Here is a 23,571-nt window from a genome sequence, read left to right as displayed (position 1 = left end):
TGATGTTTATAGCAGCAATGTCACAATAGCCAAACTATGGGAATAGCCAAGATGTCCATCAACAGATGAATGGATAAAGAAGATGTGGTATATATATGCAACGGAATATTATGCAGCCATCAAAAGGAATAAGATCTTGCCATTTGCAATGATGTGGATGGAACTGGAGGGTATTATGCTGAGCGAAATAAGTCAATCAGAGAAAGACACGTATCATATGATCTCACTGATATGAGGAATTCTTAATCTCAGGAAACAAACTGAGGGTTGCTGGAGTGGGGGTGGGGTGGGAGGGATGGGGTGGCTGGGTGATAGACATTGGGGAAGGTGAGTGCTGTGAATTGTGTAAGACTGATGAATTACAGACCTGTACCTCTGAAACAAATAATACATTATATGTTAAAAAAAAAGAAGAAGATAGTAGTAAGGGAAAAATGAAGGGGGGGAAATTATAGGGGGAGACGAACCATGAGAGACTACGGACTCTGAGAAACAAACTGAGGGTTCTAGAGGGGAGGGGGGTGGGGGGATGGGTTAGCCTGGCGATGGGTATTAAAGAGGGCACATAATGAATGGAGCACTGGGTGTTATACACAAACAATGGATTATGGAACACTACATCAAAAACTAATGATGTAATGCATGGTAATTAACATAACATAATAAAAGAAAAAGAAGTGAGAAACCATCAGTGTATGTGCCAACGCACGCTACAAAAGGAAATGGAAGGGGGGCGCCTGGGTGGCTCAGTCAGTTAAGCGACTGCCTTTGGCTCAGGTCATGATCCTGGAGTCCCGGGATCGAGTCCCGCATCGGGCTCCCTGCTCAGCGGGGAGTCTGTTTCTCCCTCTGACCCTCCCCCCTCTCATGCTCGCTCTATCTCATTCTCTCTCTCAAATAAATAAATAAAAATAAAATCTTAAAAAAAAAAAAAAGGAAATGGAAGGCAATAAATGTAAGAAATGCTCTACACGAGTCAACACATGCAAGATAGTCAAACTTGGGTTCGTGAAGAGAGGCTGTGCGTAACAGCATTTGGGAAAGACAATCAATATGGCTTTTGGCTTATTAATAAAAGTCAGCATCACAGTGTTGCAAGGAAGCTTAATGTTCAAGCTCTGAGGCTGTTGTTGGTTCATGGTGGTACTTGGGAAATTCCAAAAGCAGTTCCAGAAGGGGGAGGTTTAGGCACCAAGACTCTAGACTTATTAAAGCCTTTAATGGACAAGTGAAAGAAGCAGAACTAACCTCTTGATTCAACCCTCTTCATTTGGCTTTCCCATTTGATATCAAAAAAACTTCCTAGGTTTCTGAAGACTTTTCTCTGGCTAGAAAGGGGATCTAAGTAGGGCAAGATCTAGGCCCTCTAGGACTTAGGTCTGAACTCACAGTGAGAACTTGAAACAAAATAAAGAATGAGCTCATTGGATAAGTGATTTGCCAGTGTGCCTGGAGATATTCATTTTTCTCCATATTTTTCCATTGGCTTCTTGGCAATCAGTAGAGACTCCAAAATGCTGCTTGAATTTGACAAAGTTCAAACAGCAGCGTTTCTTTACTGAGAGCTTACTACATGCTAGGCACTGCGATGTGCCCTTCTCCATCTAGACCTCATCACAACTGCAAGGTCTGAACCAGTGCTACTAGTAACATTGTGGTAGGAAATCCAGGCCCAGAGACACGCTATCTCATCCAAGGTGACCCAGCGCATAAACAGAAGCACAGCCTAGTATCCAGGGTTCTCTGAGTCTTAGCCATGTCCATGAGACCACACTGCCACAAACATATGCATGGTGCCAGTTAAGGAGATCTAAGAACATTGTTGCCCTTGACTTACATGTTGAAATGAAAACACTGCTCTGGTAGACATGTCTGTGGACATTTACCAGTATCAAAATAAAAGCCTTCTTCTTTTTAAGTAAAATTCCATTGGGGTAAAGTTTGAGTTAGATTTCTAAAATTTATTTCAAATTACCCAACACATATTTGAACTTCCTTTCAGATGGTGATGTTAAAAAATACTGGTGCAACAACTACGCTTAAGGATCCTGATATTATCTTTTATATTCTTATAAGTATGTAGTATGAGACAAGGCCTGATACATAATACAATGTAAAACAGTATGTGATGCAGAGGGAAGTTGGTTTGAACACTTAGCCTGTGATTTAAGATCCCCCAGGGAAGCAACTGTTCTATCCCAAATGACAATAATTTAAGTATCTAATGCTCTCAAGGAAAAAAAGAAGTATCACTATTGTTTTGCAATTAGTTAAAAACACTTTAAAATGAAGTATATTATTACAACAGTGGGGGTGGAAACAGAACAAATCAGTCTACTAATTGCCTACATTTGATTCTTCTTGATTCCAGTTACAGTCCTATTTGACTCTGTGACACTGGTGAGTGGATGATTATGTCATCTACAAAAGAAGAAAATGGCCTCAGTGCACAGGAAGTCTCTCAAGGGCTTTTAAAAATTTCAACAGCTGAACCCTTCCTGCCTTATGCCTACACTCATTGCAAAAGCATCACAACTGGTCACCCAGCCACCAGGCCCTCTCCAGGCCATCACTTCCACCACATGAGCTGTTGGAGTGACATTTTTTTTTAAGTCCCAAACTGACTGTGTTGCCTCACTACTTGGAAACCTTCCCAGGAATCGGTCTGGCTGGATCACGTGGCCTTTATTTCCACTCGGCGCCCTTCATATGGTTTTACTGCATGTCCATCCTCCCAGCCTAGTTTTCCAAAGGGCAGCACTCAAATCCTGTGACTCTTTTAACAAAGGGCTGGGCAAACTGTCTGTCATACAACAGGCAATTAAAGAAGCTGAAGGAAGGAATAAGAACTCAACTTCGGGACTGTCTTAGCTTCAAAGGAAAGGAAATAAAATTAAGTATGCATGTTAACATCCAGAAGGTGTCAGAGTCATTTGGTAAGTAGGTTGATTCACTCTAAGCACTTGTACTATTGACTGGGCATCGATGACAAAAAAAATCAGCAAGCACTATAATGTTTTTAAGTGTTATTGATGATTCAATACTACAAAATATTTCTCCGTCAATCACAAAACTAATTTAACTGTCAGCCACGCAGGGCCAGATGTCAAAAACATGTGTTAAAAGGCCCTAATATGCCATGATCTACTTGATTAACTAACTTGCAGAAATTCCAACAATGTGTTCTTGTTTTAGTCTTATTTGCATTGGCAAGTGTTTCTTGTGCACTCATGTGGCTCTGCACAGGTCTAATCTATTTGTGCTTTATCACTGAGCGGGAAATGAATTACAGCAGCCTCCGGCTCTGCTAACTGCCTTTCTCAACTGCTTATCTGCTATGTCGCTACAGCAAGGCTTGGCGAGACCAGCTTTATAAATACTGTGGGTTCTGTCTCTTGAGCTTCTGTGTGTCAATCCTAGAACTAAGTCATACTCAATCTTAACTTGCTATGTGGCATTATTTTTTGCACTGTGAATAAGTATATAAATTCTTAGAAACTAAAAGGAATAACACATTCCCCAGAAGGTCATAATTCAAGTGGAATGATGAATAGTGCCTAATAGGTTCTATTCATCAGCCAAATGACAGAAAATAATTAGATGTTCTTATGAGTCCATGATTTTTAATTAATCATTTTATTTTTTGTATATCTTGTTCCAGGGGATCTGTTCAATTAAATGTGATAAAACTGGAACTTGTGAGGGAAGGGCCGTTAATGGCGATTGTGATGCTGTCAAAAGCACAATTATCAGAAGGTTTGAGTTTCAGTCCCATTCCATCACCCGTGAGCTGAGTGGCCTTGGGATAGTCCAGGGGAGGCAACAAAGTCCCAACATAGGGCCAACTTAGACAAATTAGAAGTGGCTTCCTGGAGCACTGGGTTGAGAAGCTAGCATGAACCATGGTCTATCCATGATATCCACGTAGCACACAGAAATGGGGAATAGTGCTGCATCTGTCCAAAATTTTCATTTCTGGGCAAGTCATTTCACCTCACTAAGGCCATTTCCCATCTTTAAAATGGAAAAGCATAGGTTTGGTGTTTCTCAAAGTATGGTCATTTAACCACTTTCATCAGAATCACTGGGCATACTTTTAAAAATCACAGGTTTCTTGGCCCCATGGCAAAGCAACTGAATCAGCATCACTAGGAAATGGGACCCAGGAGACTGTATTTTAAGAAGCTCCCTAGATGATAAGATTATTTGGATACACACAGAAGTTTGATACTGGAATAAATACTTAAAAGCAATCTATTATTCTTTGTGCCATGATAAAGAACCTTGCCAGTTCCTATCCAATGTTTTTGTCTGTGCTTTTCAAATACACTAACATTCTGATTTTGTCACTTTTTGAAAATTCCCTTCAAATAAATTGCCTGGGGTGCTTGGGTGGCTCAGTTGGTTAAGCGATTGCCTTTGGCTCAGGTCATGATCCTGGAGTCCCGGAATCGAGTCCCGCATCAGACTCCCTGCTCGGCAGGGAGTCTGCTTCTCCCTCTGACCCTCCCCCCTCTCATGCTCTCTCTATCTCATTCTCTCTCTCAAATAAATAAATAAAATCTTTAAAAATATTTTTAAAAAATAAAAAAATAAATAAATTGACCTGTGTTTGCTTTTATTCTTCATTACTATGAAAGGCTAAAAGTCAGATGCAAATAAGGTTTGAAAACTAAGAGCTCACACAAAGCTGGCCTACCTCACATTTGGCTTGAGCATCATAATACTTTAAAACCTGAACTTGAATGGTTTGAGGTAGGTCAAGGACTCTGCAGCTTGCCACAGTTGCCAGCAGTCCCTACTGCCTCACACCAAACCCACTTCCCTCATTTTTGTTCTCTGCCTGGCTCTTCAAAGTATCTAACTACTCAACTCCTCATCTATTGCCTAATTCAGATTCCATGTGCCTGAGATTGTGGATCAGCAAACTGAATAATTATTATCAAGGTAGTTCCAAAGAATATGGAACTTAGAGGTCAGCTAATTTAAATGTGCAGTTTGAAAATAATGTACTAAGAGAAGAGGCTTGCCCCACGTGATGCAACTCTCAAGTGGTGGCATGAATATGAGGGGGGCAGACTCCCACAGACCTCAACCTTCCTTCGCAGTCGTCCCCTCATTCTCAAAGGAAGTGCTTAAATAAAAGGAACAGTTTCAGATTTGGGGACTGTTTGGGTATTTAAACTAGAATAAATCAAATCTTAATAGGGCCGGGGGAAAAAAAATGATAAAATCCCGCCAAGAATCCACGACATAGAAAAATTATATGGTATATGTTTACTTCTGTAAAGTTGCAGAAACAAATTGAGAGGTAGTGATGGAATGACATCATATCACTCAAAAACTGCAAACAGGATACATACTCATTAATAGTTTTCAAACCAACATTCCCTCATTCAAATTTTTACAAAGAAAATTACTACATAGAGTTTTGGTAATAAATTCTTAAAAATTTAAAAAAAGAGTATTTTTCCTGAAGAATCATCTTACTTATTCTTTTATGTTTTCAAGTAAAATCTTATATCTTTATAATTTAATATTAAAGTTATAATGTTATCATTTCTATCTAGCCATAGAATTACAGCTCTTCCTTTTAGCATCTCTATTTTTTTATGTAGTGCAGTGATTCTCAGACTAGAGTGAACATCACAATGACTGGATGTTCACTCCAGGAACTCGCTAAAGTGCAGAATCCCAAGCCCTCTCAAAGTTCTGATTTAGTAGGTATAGATAGAGCCTAATAATTCAGATTTTCAACAGGCACCTCCTGGTGATTCTGACGTAGGAGTCAAAGAAGCCTTCTTTAAGATACATTGGCTTAAAAAAAAAAAAATCTGTGGGCCATTTAGTCTAATGCCTTCCATTCCACAAATTTGAGGTGCTGGGAAAGAGAGTTACTTGCCAAGGTCATCCAGTTAGTTAGTGGCAGGGCTGGGACTAGCTCCTACCTAAGTCTCCTTCCATTTGACTTCATTACTACAGTTTATAGACCATGATAATGGGGAATATAGGAGACAGGCAGTCTAGCTCCCAAGTCCACATCCATGACTACTGTGTAATATAGCTTCTCAGGAAACTGAACTCCCAGAAGAGGAGGAATTAAATCTGCAGAAAGTAAAGAACATTCTAGCCTAGGTAATAGTGTGTGCAAAGGGTCTGAGAAAGGAGGGAGCATGGCAGACTTGAAGATCTAGGCCAGCATAGCCAGAATAGACAGAATGAGAGAAGAGAGATGGGGGATGAGGCTGGGAAAGAAGGAAGGAAAGAAGAAAAAAGAGGGAAGGTAGAGGAAGGGACGGAGGGAATAGTGAAGGAGGGAGAGAAGAAGAACAAGAAGGAGAAAGGGAAAGAGGGTGGGAGGATGGGAAGGAAAGAGGAGTAAAGCAAGCAGGCAGAGAGGTAGCTGATCGGATACGAGCCAGATCGGATGAAGGGATGGAACGTATGTGCCAGGTTAAGGATTTCAGTTTTTATCATCCTAAGAACAGTAACAAGCTAGTGAAGGTTTTTAAGCAGGTCCAAATGTGATGTAATCAGGTTTGCATTTCAAGGCTCTCCTGGTTTTTTTTAATGTGCCAAGTATACTGAGGAGGGCTAACATGGGAGTGGGAGGTCTAGCTGGAACAGAGGGTAGTGTGAGCACATGGAGAAAAGCGGGCATATTTAAATACATTTAGATCATCTCCTCCTCCCCACACTTCCCTAAATCCTGACACCCCCATTTTTCAGCCCAAGCTCACCTTTTCTGACAAAGCCTCTTCTAGTGTTGCTAGTGCAGTATCCGTATTACTGGAATCCGTCTGCAAGGACTTTACTCTGTCTTTCAGGTTGGTTAGTTGTTTGTCTTTATCTCTAAGCTGTTCTTGCAAGTTTTCAATCTGAAAATAAAGATCACCATATTTAATGCATATGTTATTACAGATCCAAGGCCAAGATACTGAAGTGGACATGTTTTTAAAAAATAGACCCCAGGCTATGGACATTGTCAGCATTGAAGTTACACTGACTTAGAATCAAGGCCATTTTGATGAGACCTCATCCTTCCATGTAATTCAACTTTGTATTTAAATGGAGGTAGTCTGCTCAATAGAGATGAGCAGACTATCTCCTTCCATACTGATGCAAGCCCTTCAGACATGTAAGCATTGCTATTTCTACCTATTTCTATCCTTCCTACCAGATTAGTCCACAATCTAATCTTCGTACAATGAATCAGAGAAATACATACGCAGGATTTTTTCATTCAATGAAAAGACATGTATTGGGTGCCCATTCTGCAACAAGCACCATATCAATATATGGCAGAACCTATGTAGTCATTCACTCACTCCTTTATTCAGTATTAAACTTTGTGATACACCAAATGTTGTCAAGTGGCTGTTTCAAAGTAACCACATGAAAAGCCAAGTAGGTTATCATCAGTAGACTGTTAATGGGAAGAACTTGTGATATAAATCAAATGTAACAAGTACTAAACACTCCATTTGGCAACTAAGTCATGTGCTGGCAACCAACCAGCCACTTTTATCCACTATCTGCAGCCTGAAATAAACACGCCAAATAGCTGATTATAATGCCTGCCCATGAGCAGCAGCAAGGACCTTTCCCGGGCATTGCATACATTATCATTCATGTTTTTATTCTCTGCTTTCAAACCATGTATTTCTTATCTCAGGATTAAAAAAAGCCCACTGTACAAACAATTTATTTGTATTAAGGGTTTTAAAGTGACAAGTAAAAAAAGCAGTACAACTCTAAGATAAGTCCATTCAAAATATTTGTATTCTGCACCCAGGCTTTCGCAGGAAATCATTCCAAAGGCATGTTTAACAATGTGTGACTTAAACAAATTTTTGGATTATTTGATTCATTTAGCATAAATCTGGAATACAACACAAATAATGACAGTCAAAGCAACAACGAGAGGAGAAGAGGGTGACAGTGGAGGTGGCAGTGGTAACAGCAGGAAAATAGCTCTGAATGCAAAAACAAAGACCCTGCTGACCCTCAACTGGCAGGACATGGAACTTGGCTAATTTTTCCAATGGCTACAGGGATTTGAACTAATAGAGATGGACTTTTTCCTTTTCCTTCCTTCCCTCCTTCCTTCCTTCTTTCCTTCCTTCCTTCCTTCTTTCTCCCTTCCTTCTTCCTTCTTTCCTTTTTTTTTTCCCCCACCAATGCATCTTTTTAATAAGACATGTTTTCTGCCTTGAGACAGACATCCTGGAACTCAAGTTATAGTCAAATAATTAGGCTTCTCCTTCAACAAAAATGCAGTGTATTCCTGCCCACCTACCACTGTGAGAATTCACTGTAACTTCATGGAAAACACAGGAACTCAAAAGGCATAATCATCTGCAGTCAAAACAAAGGTTTTCTCCATTCCAGACAAGTGTTCGTGAGGTTACACAACACCATAAATAAATAGATGGCTGAACAAGAATATGGATGGTTACATATCAGAATGATACTCATTATATAAAAGAAGCCAACAGCTGAGAGGACTGGCTCTTCAAAGAGAGTGTGTGTTATTACTGTGAGTACACCCACACCCACGGATACATTTGTGTATGTGAATATGTGTAAATCCCTGGTGGTTCCAAGCAAACTGATTAGGCACCTCCTGTCACCCTGTGAGACAGTGCCCTGGACAGGACAGAGGATACGTTCTCTCAGGGCATCAGCCCTAGGGCAGTGATAGGCACTGATTTCAAGGGACTTTGGGCACTGGAAACAGAGGCTAAATAAGACTGACTAGGAGCCTGTGAGAGGCTCCTTGGGGCGTCCCCAAATCACTGAGAGGACTGAAGAAGTTAGGACCAGGGTTCTACCAGTATGCAGGTAATATAACACTTGGTATTTTCTGGTTTTCTGATAGTAGCCATCCTAAAGGGTATGAGATGGTGTCTCCTTAGAGTTTTGATTTTCATTTCCCTCATGACTAATGATGTTGAGTGATCTTTTCATGTGCTTACTAGCCATCTGTATATCTTCTTTTCTTTTCTTTTCTTTTTATTATGTTATGTTAGTAACCACCCCAAAACTGCTAGAACTCATACAGGAATTCAGTAAAGTGGCAGGATATAAAATCAATGCACAGAAATCAGTGACATTCCTATACACCAACAACAAGACAGAAGAAAGAGAAATTAAGGAGTCGATCCCATTTACAATTGCACCCAAAACCACAAGATACCTAGAAATAAATCTAACCAAAGAGGCAAAGGATCCGTACTCAGAAAACTATAAAACACTCATGAAAGAAATTGAGGAAGACACAAAGAAATGGAAAAACGTTCCATGCTCATGGGCTGGAAGAACAAATATGGTGAAGATGTGAATGCTACCTAGAGCAATCTACACATTTAATGCAATCCCTATCAAAATACCAGCCACTTTTTTCAAAGAAATGGAACAAATAATCCTAAAATTTGTATGGAACCAGAAAAGACCCTGCATAGCCAGAGGAATGTTTAAAAAGAAAAGCAAAGCTGGCGGCATCACAATTCCGGACTTCCAGCTTTATTACAAAGCTGTAATCATCTGTATATCTTCTTGAGAGAAATGCCTATTCAAGCCATTTGCCCATTTTTGAATCACATTGTTTGATTTGTTGTTGTTGTTGTTGAGCTTTAGGAATTCTTTATATATTCTGCATATTAATTGCTTGTCACATATACAATTTATAAATATTTTCTCCAATTCTGTGGCTTGCCTTTTTACTCTGCTGATACTCTTTTGATGTGTAAATTCCCCCATTAATACTGCTTTCTCTACATTCCATAAGTTTTGGTACATTGCACTTCTTTTGTTTTCATTCGCCTTTAAGTATTTTTTCATTTCTCTTGTGATCTGTTTTAATCCATTCATTTTTTAAAAGTGTGATGTTTAATTTCCATAAATTTGCAAAATTTGCAGTTTTTCTGTTACTGATTTCTAACTTCATCCTTTTGTGGTTAGAGAAGATACTTTCTATGATATCCATCTTTTTTTGTTTTTAAGATTTTATTTATTTGACAGAGAGAGACACAGTGAGAGAGGGAACACAAGCAGGGGGAGTAGAAGAGGGAGAAGCAGACTTCCCCACGGAGCAGGGAGCCTGATGTGGGGCTCGATCCCAGGACTCTGGGATCATGACCTGAGCTGAAGGCAGACACTTAATGACTGAGCCACCCAGGCGCCCCTCTATGATATCCATCTTTTAAAATCTATTGAGACATAATGTGTGGGCTATCATATGGTCTAGCCTGGGGAATGTTCCATGTGCACTTGAGAAGAATGCACATGCTGTCATTGTTGGATAGAGTGTTCTGAATATGTCTGTTAGATCCTATTGATTTATTTTGTTGTTTAAATCCTCTATTACCCTACTTATCTTCTCTCTGATTATTTTATCATTGAGAGTGGAGTACAGACATATCCAACTATTATTGCAAAACTATCTTCTTCCTCTTTCCATTCTGTCAGTTTTTGCTTCACATATTTTGATGGTCTGGTGTTAGGTTCATAAATGCCTGTTATTGTCATATCTTCTAGTATTGAAACTTTCATTAATTTTTAAGGCCTTTATTTGTCTATTGTAAATTTTTCTGACCTAAAGTCTGTTTTGTCTCTTTCAGTTATTACTTGCATAGAACATATTTCTCCATCCTTTCACTTTCAATCTATTTGTGTCTTTGGATCTAAAGTGAATCTCTTATAAATAGCATATAGTTGGATCATGGTGCGGGTGGTGGGGAGGGGTTGTTTGTTTGTTTTCTTGTTCTTAGTCTACTCTGCCAATCTCTGTCTTCCAATTAGAGTTTAATCCATTTACATTTAAAGTAATTACTGAAAAGGAGGAACTTATATCTGTCATTTTGCTATTTATTTCTGTATACCTTATAATGTTTTTGTTCCTCATTTCCTGCATTACTATCTTCTTTTGTACTTAGTTGATTTTTTTGTAGTGAAATGATTACATTCTATATTCATTTTGTGTGTGTGTGTGTGTATATTCTACAGCTATTTTCTTTGTGGTTACCATGGGGATTACTTGTAACATCCTAAATTTGTAACACTTAATTTTAACACTTTGGATTTATACCAGCTTAGCTTCAATAACATACAAAAATTCTACTCTTTTACAGCTCCATCTCCACTCCTTTTGGTTGCTGATGTCATAAAATTCTATCTTTATACATTGTGTGTTCCCAAACACAAGTAATAATTATTTTAAATGCATTAGTTTCTTACCTAATGTAGAAAATGAAACATGGAGTTACAAACCAAAGTTACAATAATACTAGTTTTTAGACTAATAATTTTTGTAAATATATTAGCCTCTTAGGTCATGTAGAAAACAGAAAATGGAATCACAAACCATTATTACAATACTAGCTTCTATAATTGCCCACGTACTTACCTTCATTGAAATATTTATTTCTTCACATGGCTTTGGGTTACCATCTAGTGTCTTTTCATTTCACCCTACATGACTCCTTTAAGAATTTCTTGTAGGACAGCTCTAGTGGTAACAAACTCCTAAGCTTTTATTTATCTGGGAGTATCTTAATTTTTCCCTCACTCTTTTAATTTTTTAAATTCAATTTAGTGTAATAATACATATAGTGTATTATTAGTTTCAGGGGTAGAATTTAGTGATTCATCAGTTGCATATAACATCCAGTGCTCACTACATCAAGTGCCCTCCTTAATGCCCATCACCTAATTACCCCATCACCCCAAACACCCCCCTCCAGCAACCCTCAGTTTGTTTCCTATAGGTAAGAGCCTTTTATGGTTTGCCTTCCTCTTGAATGGTTTTGCTGGATATAGCGTTCTTGGTTGACAGAAGTTTTTGTTTTTGTTTGTTTCTTTTAGCACTTTGATTATATCTACCCATTGCCTTCTGACCTCCAAAGTTTCTGATCAGAAGTCTGCTTATAATCTTATTTAGGATCCCTTGTAAATGACAAGTCACTTCTCTCTTGATGTTTTCAAATGTATCTCTTTGTCTCTAGATTTCAAAAGTTTGGTTATAATGGTCTTGGTGTGAGTCTCTTTGAATTTATCTTTCTGGATGCTTATTGAGCTTCCTAGATGTTTATATTCATGTCCTTAATCAAATTTGGAAAGTATCAACCATTATTTCTTCAAATATTCTCTTTGCCTCTTTCTCTCTCTTCTCTTTCTGGGACTCTCTTAATATGTGTGTTGGTCCATTTGATGATGTCCCACAGGCCTCTCAGGTTCTGTTTACTTTTCTTCAATCTTATCTATTTTTGTTTCAAGTTCATTCATTCTTTCTTCTGACTTCTCAAAGTTGCCTTTGAACCCTTCTAGTGAATTTTTCCTTTCAGTTATTGTACTTTTCAGCTCCAGAATTTCCTTTTGGTTTCTTTTGAGTTTTCTATCTTTTCACTGATACTTCAATTTTGCTCTTACATTCTTTCTTTACTTCCCCCGCATCTCCCTTTTGTTCTTTGAGCCATCTTTAAGAGTGTTGTTTTAAAATCTTTGTCTAGTAGATCTGTCATCAAGTCTTCTCAGGGCCAGTTTCTGTCGATTTTTTTTTTCCTTTGATTACACCATACTTTTCTACTTTCTGTATGACTTGTGATTTTTGATGTTGAAAACTGGATGTGATAACTCTGGAAATCAGATTCTCCCCATTTCCCACGGTTTGTTGGGTTTTTTTGTTTGTTTGTTTTGGTTTTGGTTTTTTGGGGTTTTTTACTGTTTTTATTGTTTGGGGTTTGTTGTTGTTGTTGTTTTTGTTATTGTCGTTGTTTTTGTAGGCTATCTCTGTGCCAAAGATCAGTCTGAGGTATAAATATAAGGTCTTTTTAAGTCTTTTCTGAGCCCAGGTATGTGTCATCATTTTCCAATTTTCCTTATATCTGCAGTTGTTCATGAATGTCCTAATTTTCAATGTATGGCTCACAAAAGAGAAAACGAATGAGGAGGAAAAGGACTGGAGTCCTTTAAGTCCTCTGGAAGTCAGTTCAGCAGAGAAGGGGCTTGCGCCAATGTGGAGAGGTGCAACCACAATGGCTGCTGACTCTGACTGCATCTCTGAGATCAGAAGCAACAATCAATGATCAGAACACAGATCCTTGATATTTGGAAAGTGGGTTTCTTTTTGCTCACTCTGGCTCCTTCAAGCTGTGTGTAGGCTGCTCCAGGCACACATGTTCAGCTGCCTGCCACTTGGCTAAAGGATGGGAAATGGTTAGCTTCCACTGTGTTAAGAGCTAATATTGACCAAAATTAATGGCATTTTACCATCTAAGCCTTCCCCTGGAAGTTGCAACCCTTCAATAGACTCCAGAGTTCCAAAATAGTTACATCAGACAGATTCTGACAGTGCAATCATTGTCTAGATGGAGAGACAAATTCCTGGTGCCTCCAACTCCTCCATCTTCCCAGAATCCTCCTCTAGAAATACCCTTTACATAACACCAAGGAAAAGGCAAAACTGGTTGCTAGTATAGGATCCTCTAAACCATGGATCTAAATAGAAAGATTTAGGGGCACCTGGGTGGCTTAGTCAGTTAAGCGTCTGCCTTTGGCTCAGGTCATGACCCCAGGGTCCTGGGATCAAGCCCCACATCCAGCTTCCCTGCTCAATGGGGAGTCTGCTTCTCCCTCTGCCTCTGCCCCTCCCCCTGCTTGTGTGCTCTCTCGCTCTTACTCTCTCTCTCAAAAAAATAAAATCTTTTTAAAATTAAAAATAAATAAAAAGATTTAAATCAACCCATTGTATTGGGTTTCTATTACTGCATGAAATATTAGTACAAACTCTGCAGGTTAAAACAACATGAATTTATTGCCCCACAATCTGTAGATCAGAAGTCCAAGCATGGTGTAATTGGTTTCTCTGCCTATGGTCTCAGAAAGCTGATATCAAAGGATCAATCAAGCTGAGCTCTCATCTGGAACTTGGGGTCCTCTTTCAAGATCATTCAAGTTGTTGGCATTATTCAGTTCATTGCTGGCTATTGGCTAGCAGTTGCTCTCAGCAACTAGAACCTGTCTTAGGTCCTTGTTACATGACCCTCTCCATCTTCAAAACTAGCAACAGAGCACTTCTTACATGTCAAATTCCCTCCTCCATGCTTTGAATTTTTCTGACTTTTCTGTCTTTGACCTCTAGACTCAGATTTACAATGCTCAAGTGATTAGTTCAAGCCCACGCAGATAATCTCCCTTTTGGTTAACTCAAGGTCAACTGAATAGCAACCTTAATTACATCTGCAAATTCCCTTTTGCATAAAATGTAATCCAAACATTGACATAACATCAGGGAGCCCATGTCATGAGGGCCATCCTAGAATTCTGAGTACTATACCCATATATTTCATCTACAATAAAAACATAATAGTCTTTTAAAATATTCCTTAAACAAAGAATTCTGCAAGAGAAATTTATCCAGATCTGAAGAAATAATTATAATGGGATGTGTGACATTTTAACATGGCATTTCTGATGCAGCCATTTTTACACGGCCTAAAATTAAAATAAAAATAAACTTTTTAAGCTTATAAAATAGGTACTGTATGTACGAGACCTCTTCACTACAAGCCAGGCATTGTTCTAAATGCTTGGTTTTTTTTAACATTTTATAATGAGATAATTGAGATTTCCATGCAGTTGTAAGAAATAGTATAAAGAGATCCCTTACACTTGTCACGCAGTTTCCTCTAGTAGTAAAATCTAGCATAACTATAACACAGTATCACAACTTAGAAACTGATGTTCACATAACCCATTGATCTATTCAGTTATCACCATTTTTATATGCACTCATTGGTGTGTGTGTATGTGTGTGTGTGTGTGTGTTTGTCTGTATTTAGTTCTATGCAATTGTATCACGTGTATAGATTCATGTGACCACCACCAAAGTCAGGTTACAGAACAATTCCATCCCCCAAAAGATCCCTTGTGTTGTCCTTTTATAATTGTACCCACTTACCTCTGTCTCTGTCCCCATCTCTAACCCCTGGCAACAATGAATCAGTCCTCCATTCTATAACTTTATCATTTCATAAATGTTACATAAACATAGGCACACGGTATATAACATAACCTTTGGAATTGTTTGTTTGTTTTTTCCACTCAGCATGATTCTCTGGAAGCCCATCCAGATTGTTATGTCTATCAATAGTTTGTTCTTTTTATTACTAAGTAGTAGTCCATGGTAATGGCTATACCAGCCTGTTTGACCATTTACCTGTTAAAGGATATTTGGGTTGTTTCTGGTTTGGGGCTATTACAAATAGGCTACTATGAACATTCATGTGTAAGTTTTTTCTATGAACATAAGTTTTCATTTCTCTGAGATAAATACCACCACAGTAAAATTTCTGGGTCATGGGACTTGCAATTTAGCTGTATAAGATGCCAAACTGTTTTCCAGAGTGGCTGTACCATTTTACATTCCCACCAGCAATGTAGGAACGATCTAGTTTTCCTACATTCCCACACACTTTGGGTGTCATCATTACTTCTTGTTTTAGTAAATCTGATAGATGTATAGTGACATCTCATTGTAGTTTTACTTTGCATTTCCCTAATGGTTAATGACTTTGAACATCTTTTCATGTGCTTATTTGCCATCTGTACATCCTCTTCAGTAAATATCTGTTCATGCCTTTCAGCCATTTTGTAATTGGATTGTTTTGGTTTTATTTTACTGTTGACTTTTCAGAGTTCTTTGAGAGTACTCTAGATACCAATCCCTTGTAATATGGTTTACAATTATTTTCTCCGAGTCTGTATCTTTTCTTTTCATCCTCTTAACAGGATGTTTCACAGAGCAGAAAGTCCAATTTAGAGATCATGCTTTTAATGTCAATTCTATGAAATCATTACTTAGCCTTAGATTCTGAAGATTTTATCCTATAGTTTTTCTAATACATTTATAGGTTCATATTTTACATTTAAGTCCATGGTTTACTTTGAGTTAATTTTTTGTACAAGATGTGAGGTTTAGGTCAATGTTCATTTTTATTGCCTATAGATGTCCAATTGATCAAACACTATTTAAAAAAAAAAAGCTGTTCTTCCTCCATTGAAATGTCTTTGCACCATTGTAAAATATCAATTAGGCATATCCGTGTGGGTATATATCTGAATTCTCTATTCTGTTCCACTCACCTATCTATCACTCCAATAATAGGAGATTGGCTTGATTACATCAGTTATATTGTAACTGTAAACTTTTTTTTTTCAAGAATGTTTTAAGTTAATCTAGGGCTTGTGCATTTCCATACAAAAAATTATAATAAGCCTGTGTATGTTCAACAAAAACCCTTGGGGTTTTGAAAGGAATTTCATTAAACTTATAGCTCAATTTGGGGAGAAGTGACACCTTTAATATGTTGAGTTTTCCAAACCATGAATACAGTACATTATCTCAATTTGGTTAGGTCCTCTTTGATTTTTTTCATTAACATTTTATAAATTTCAGCATACAGATCCTGTACATGTTTTGGTAAATTTATTTCTAAGTATTTCATTTTCTTTGGAGTTATTATACATGAAATTCTGTTTTTAATTTCAGTTTCCACATACTCATTTTAGCATATAGAAATGTAATTAATTTTTGTTTGTTGATCTTATATCCTGAGATTTTACTGAACTTATTTTATGAACTCACTAGGAGGTTTTGTGGGGTTTTTTATTTTTATTTTTTTTTAAGATTTTATTTATTTGACAGAGCACAAGCAGAGGGAGAGAGAGGGAGAAGCAGGCTCCCTGCTGATCTGCAAAAAAGGATGGTTTTATTTTTCAATTTTTTTTTTCGTATCACAGTGGTGAGAATGTCAGAGTACTATGTTACATCCTTGCCTTTTACCTGAATTTAAGGGAAATATATTTAGTCTTTAGTCTTATATTTAGTCACTTAGTAGTGAAAGACAGATGTTGGCTGCAGAATTTTTGTATATGTTCCTTACCAAGTTGAGATGGTTCTCCTCTACTACTAAATTGCTTAGACTTTTTAATCATAAATGAGTGTTGAATTTTATAAAATGCTTTTCTATGTAAATAATATGGTCACATTTTTCTTCTTTATTCTGTTCATACAGTGGATTACAATGATTGATTTTTACAGGTTAAACCAGCCTTGCATACCTGAGATAAATCCCACTTAGTCATGATATATTATTTTTATAAATTTTTGCATTTTATTTTCTAATATTTTGTTGAAGGTTTTTTATTTAAGTTCATGAGACATAGTGGTCTGTGGTTTTGGTTTTGGGGGATTTTGCATTTGTTTTTGTTTTTTTACTGTATTTTTCTGTTTTGAGTATCAAGGTCATACTAGCTTCATAAATTAGTTGAAAAATATTCTTTCTTCCCTTTTCAGGAAGAAATTGAGTATAACTGGTGTTAATTCTTTAACTGTTTGGTAAAATTCTCCAGTGAAGCTATCTGGGCCTGGAAATATCTCTTGTGGGAGCTTTTAAATTAAAAGTTCAATTTATCTAATGGTTATAAGATTATTCAGGTTATGTATTTCATCTTGGTTAAGTTTTGATAGTTTGTGGTTTTTGAGGAATTGGACCATTTCTATTAAGATGTCAAATTTATGAGTATAAAGTTGTTTGTAATAGTCCTCTGTCAACTTTTTTTAAAGGTTTATTTATTTATTTTAAAGAGAAAGAGAGCACACATGCGCGTGAGTTGGGGGAGGGGCAGAGCAAGCAGACTTCCCACTGAGCATGGAGCACAATGCAGGGTTCGATCTCAGGACCCATGAGATCATGACTTGAGCCAAAACCAAGAGTCAGATGCTTAACCAACTGAGTCATCCAGACTCCCCTCCTCTATCAACTTTTTAATGGCTACACAATCTGTAATGATATTTCTTGCTTCATTTCTGATATTGATGATTTTCATCTTCTCTCTTTTATCTTTATCAGTATTGCTGGATTTTATTGATTTTCTCTATTGTTTCCATGTTTTCAATTTTATTGATTTTTGCTCTACTATTATTCTTCCTTATACTTGCTTTGGGTTTATTTTGTTCTTTTTCTGGCTTATTGAGGTAGAAACTTTGATTATTCATTTGCAACATTTCTTCTTTTCTAATGTAACCATTTAATGCTATAAATTTCCCTTGCAGCACTGCATTAGCTGCATCCCACAAATTTTGATATGTTGTATTTTCATTTTCATTTGGCTATATGTATATTTTTCCTTTCTGACTTCATCTTTCAGGCATGGATTATTATTCACTTAGCATCTTTGTGTTTTTTTAAGATTTTTATATTTTTAAGTAATCTCTACACCCAACGTGGGGCTCAAACCCACAACCCCGAGATCAAGAGTCACACAATTTACCAACTGAGCCAAACAGGCACTGCTACTTAGTATCTTTGAACCATGGATTACTTGTAGATTTTCATATCCTTCTATTATTGAATTCTAATTTGATTCCATTTTGGTCATAGAACATACTGTATGAATTCAATTCTTTTAAATATGTTCAGGTTTGAATGAATCATGGAACACTACATCTAAAACTAATGATGTAATGTATGGGGATTAACATAAGAATAAAAAAATTAAAAATAAATAAATAAATAAATAAATATGTTCAGGTTTGTTTTACAACCCTGAATATGCTCTATCTTAATGAATGTTACATGTACACTTGAAAAAAATGTATAGTTCATAATTGTTGGGTAGAGTGTTCTACAAATGTCAATTAGCTCTTGCTAGTTAATAGAGTTATTCAGTTCATCTGTTTCTTTGCTAATTTTCTGTATTTAATTCTATCAATTGCTGATAGTGAGGTGTGGAAGTCCCCAGCTATAATCATGAATTTGTTTATTTCTCTTTTCAGTTCTATCAGTTTTTATTTCATATATTTTATTGGTGCATACACATTGAGGATCACCATGTCTTCTTGGTGGATTACTTCTTTTATTATATAATGTCTCCTATTGTTCCTAGTAATTTTCTTTCCTCTGAAGTCTACCTAATCTGTTATTAATGTAGCCATTTCTCCTTTTTAAAAATTAATGTTAGGAGCACCTGGGTGGCTCAGTCGGTTAAGTGTCCAACTCTTGATTTTGGCTAAGGTCATGATGTAAGATTTAGCCCTGTGTTGGGTTCCATGCTAGGCATGCAGTCTACTTAAGATTCTCTCTCTCCCTCTCTCTTTGCCCCTCCCCCAACACTCTCTCTCTTGCTCTCTCTAAAAAAAAATAAGTGAACATGATATATCTTTTTCCATTCTTTTATTTTCAACCTACAATGTCATTGTGTTTGAAATGAATTTCTTATAGACAGCATATAATTATTCATGGGTTTGGGGGGGGTTTTGTTTGTTTTGGGTTTTTTTTTTTAAAGATTTTATTTATTTATTTGAGAGAGAGAGAATGAGAGACAGAGAGCATGAGAAGGAGGAGGGTCAGAGGGAGAAGCAGACTCCCTGCCAAGCAGGGAGCCCAATGTGGGACTTGATCCCGGGACTCCAGGATCATGACCTGAGCCGAAGGCAGTCGCTTAACCAACTGAGCCACCCAGGTGCCCACTGTTTTGGGGTTTTTTGGATCCACTTGGATAACCTCTTTTAATTGGTATATTTTGGCCATTTACATAAAATAATTATTGATATATAGGGCTTAAGCCTGCCATTTTATTATTTGTTTTATGTTCATTTCCTCCATTTCTTTTTTGCCTTCCTGAAGGTTAATGGATAAATTTTTAGGATTCCATTTTCATTTACTTATACTATTTTTGAGTATACAGTTTTGCATATTTTCTTAGCAATTGCTGTATGTGGTACAATTTACATATGAAACATGTCATAACCTATTGATAAATGTTTTACCACTTCAAGTGGAGTACCAAAATCGTACTTACTTAAGGTCCTTTTACCTTCCTCACCTTTTAAATCCAGTTGTCTCATTATTTCCTCTACATACACTGAGCACCACAACAGATATTGCTATAATTTTTGCTTCAACTGTCAAATATAATTTTAAAAAATTATAAGGATGAAGATAGTTTAAAAAGTTTATCCATATTTTTTCCATTCCACTCTTCTTTCTTCTTTTCTGAAGTTCAAATCCTGCTGTTATCATTTCCTTGCTATTTAGAGAGAGTTTCCTTTAACCATTGTTCAAGGGTAGATGGACTAGTGACAAATACTCTTGGTTTTCCTTTGTCTAAAAATGTCTTTATTTCCCTCTTCATTCCCAAAGGATAGTTTCACCAGATAGAGAATTTATGACTGGCAGTTTTCTTCTTTCTGTACTTGAATAATATGCCAATTCTGTCTGGCCTCCATGGTTTCAGATGAAAAATACAGTCATTTGAATTGGTATCCACCCCCCCCAAATAAATATTGAGTACTTTCTCTCTGGTTGCTCTAAGACTTTTTTTCTTTGTCTTAGTTTTTAGAGGTTTAATTGTGATGTGTCTTTGGGCTTATCCCATTTGGGGTTCACTTATATTTTTAAATCTGTAGGTTTATTTCTTTTGCCAAATTTGGTAAGTTTACAGCTATTACTTCTTCAAATATTTATTTAGCCCCATATTCTTTCTCATCTCTTTCTGGGGCTCTGATGATATGTTAGATCTTTTGTTATAGAATCACAGTTCCCTGAGCTCTGTTCATTTATTTTCCAGTCTAGTTTTCCTCTGTTGTTCAGATTAAGTTCTATTGATCTGTCCTCAAGTTCACAGACTATCTTCTGTCATTTCCACTCTACTATGGAATCCTTCCAGTAAGGCTCTCTATTTTTTCAAAGGAATTTGTAATTACTTGTTCAATGAGTTTTATGATAATTGCTTTAAAATTTTTGTCAGATAATTCTAATATTTGATTCATCTTTGTGTTGGCATTAGTTGTCTTCTCTCATGCAAATTGTGACTTTTCTGGTTCTTGGTATGACAAGTAATATTCTATTATATCCTGGACATTTTGAATATATGTTAGAAGATTTGTTTTGTTTTTCTATTTATATCTTCTATTAGAGCAAGCAGTCACCTTGTTTCAGTTTAGCATGTGGGTTCTGGCTGACCTCCATGGTTTGCTGACATTTCTGCTAGGGACAGGGTAGTTCACTGCTACCAGGGACTTGGGGGCTGGGAATAGGTTGAGCTGCCCTTACTCCACTGATGAAACTGCTGTGGGCAGCATGAGCCTGCCATTGCTGGCAGGTGTGAGATGGGTAATGTGTTGGTTCAGTGGACTCTGCTAGCAATGCTATTGTGGGCAGACTGGGCCAGAGCTAAGTCCCAGCTGGGCTTCCCTTTCCCAGTCCTTTGGCCAGAGAGAACAGGCATTTCCTTCTTTTCATCTATTTTGTCTTGGCAGTTCAGGGTTATAGGGCTCTACACATCCCAGGCAGGGATATATGAAGAACAAGAACAAAACCCAGGGAACTCATCATGGTGTTCTTCAATTCATGAGGCCCCTAGCCAATCCTCCTTCTTCTTTCCCAACTTTCAGGGTTCTTTTATGATTGTCTGTTGAATTATTTCCAGACAAGCTAAATTAAGTTGTATTTAGAGAGAAGGAGAAGGGAAATGTGAGTTTATGGTATCCTGTCCCAAAACTGGAAGCTACCAAACACTTTTAAGAAATGGATTGTTTAATTTGCTCTTCAAAATCCCATCATGGATTTAAAATGAAAAGAAGCAGGGCGCCTGGGTGGCTCAGTTGGTTGGGCGACTGCCTTCGGCTCAGGTCATGATCCTGGAGTCCCGGGATCGAGTCCCGCATCGGGCTCCCTGCTCGGCAGGGAGTCTGCTTCTCCCTCTGACCCTCCTCCTTCTCATGCTCTCTGTCTCTCATTCTCTCTGTCTCAAATAAATAAATAAAATCTTTATAAAAATAAATAAATAAATAAATAAAAATAAAATAAAATGAAAAGAAGCAAACAAACTCGTTAAGGTGACCCAGACAACTAGTGGTGAAGGGGGAATTCATATTCAAACTGTCCAACTCAGGCCCCAGCCCTGCTTCAGCCTCCCCATGGCAACCCCAGAAGCCTTTAGAGCAGTAACTCTCAGCCCCCTTCCTGCACTGTGACACCTAGGGATCTATTCCCACCAAATGATAGAGGGAAGGGAGCCAGAAGCTGGCTGGGTAGTTGAGTAGTTTCCAAACCTGACTCCATTTGAGATTCATTCCCAAGTGGCATGAAGCTACACAGCAAGTAAATTCAAACAAACTCAAGCAAACTCACTGTGTTGGTAAATACTCTCTTGGCCAAAATGCCAAATGCAAAGTGAAGAAAAGGATTTATATGATACCATTAACAAATGCATTTCTTATCATGGAGCTCACACATAGTAGGTCCTCAGTAAATAATTCTTGACTGTAACAAAAATGAACCAGCCCTTTAAATACTGGATGAGGCTTGGCTCAAACTACCTCCCACTAGACAGTGTTTCTGAGAACAAACAACCATATTATGACACCCTGTGGAATATTTGAGATACTGCATGCTGCAATTCTACCAAAGTCCAAATTCAAATGGACAGAGGGAAAGCAGGAAAGAAAACAGCTCCCCAAAATGCATAATCAATATTAAAGGTCTAGAATGCTTTTTTATCATCAGCAGTCTGACCCCAAAGGATAAGCACTCTAAAATAAAAGTGCCTTTTTCCCATGCTTGGTGCTTATCTGAATTCCAGAGCACTTATATGATTTCCTTTCCTTTAAAACTAATTTTAAAATGTGATCCAAACCCTAACCAAGACAGCATGTTTCCAAATAGTATGGAATTTTGTGTAATTTTTCCTTTAGACATAAAATGAATAGGCAGCAAATTTAAAACATCCCCAAATTGTTCTAAAATGGAACATCCTGAAACTGTCCAATGACAAAATGACAGGCAAAGCCCAAGGGAGCATCTAGAAATTCTCATGATGTAAAAATATTAATAAATTATTACTATGGACAAGATCTCGACGGTTTGCTGATCATGGCTAAATCTACTGAGAGCATGGCAGGGTGGTTAAGAAGTCTGGAGCCTTCTAAACAGAAAAAACTTCTAATACTGTGCAAACTAATTTCTGCTGAATGTCATAATAGTCAGAAAGAAGATTTTACTTTTGTTTTCCACATTAAAAAAACCATGAAAACCCGTCAAATTTAGAGTCAAAATATTCCAATGTTTTAATATTTTGTACTCCCCCCAAATAAAAGAAAAAGCAAAGCATAAACAAGGGAATTATTATATGTAGCAAAAGTACATTTGCACACACATTGAACAGGAAATAATTAAGAATTTTTTATGACACTAATTTTATCTGAAAGTCATAGCTATATACATGATATAGCTTTTGTATCAAGTTCTAACCATGCATATATCTTTCATATTTATGGACTTTTTTATTTATTCAAATAGTAGCTGACATCAGAAAAATTGGTCTGCTTCTTGGAACACACAAAACATTCATAGAAAACAGGAATTAAAAAGGAAATAATGGGACAAATAAAAAAATTTTATAAAATCTTTAAAGCCTCATGAAAACCATATATAGATGATTCTGATTCCGAGAAAGACACAACAGATCTTCCATAGATTTCCGTTTATGCATTTTCTTTTAATACTT

General features: G+C 37.2%; 1 protein-coding gene across 1 annotated transcript in view; it reads right to left on the bottom strand.

Annotated features, from left to right (window-relative positions):
* ERC2 (ELKS/RAB6-interacting/CAST family member 2) overlaps window positions 1-23,571 on the bottom strand; it is a 917,787-nt gene that overhangs the window by 335,128 nt on the left and 559,088 nt on the right. Inside the window, exon 8 of the mRNA XM_044912797.1 lies at window positions 6,741-6,878. Coding sequence (XP_044768732.1) covers window positions 6,741-6,878 — 138 coding nt within the window. The remainder of the gene's footprint in view (window positions 1-6,740; window positions 6,879-23,571) is intronic.

The sequence above is a fragment of the Neomonachus schauinslandi genome, chromosome 1 (genome assembly GCF_002201575.2).
Source record: "Neomonachus schauinslandi chromosome 1, ASM220157v2, whole genome shotgun sequence".
Lineage (NCBI taxonomy): Eukaryota > Metazoa > Chordata > Mammalia > Carnivora > Phocidae > Neomonachus > Neomonachus schauinslandi.
This window is presented reverse-complemented; position numbering and strand designations above follow the sequence as displayed.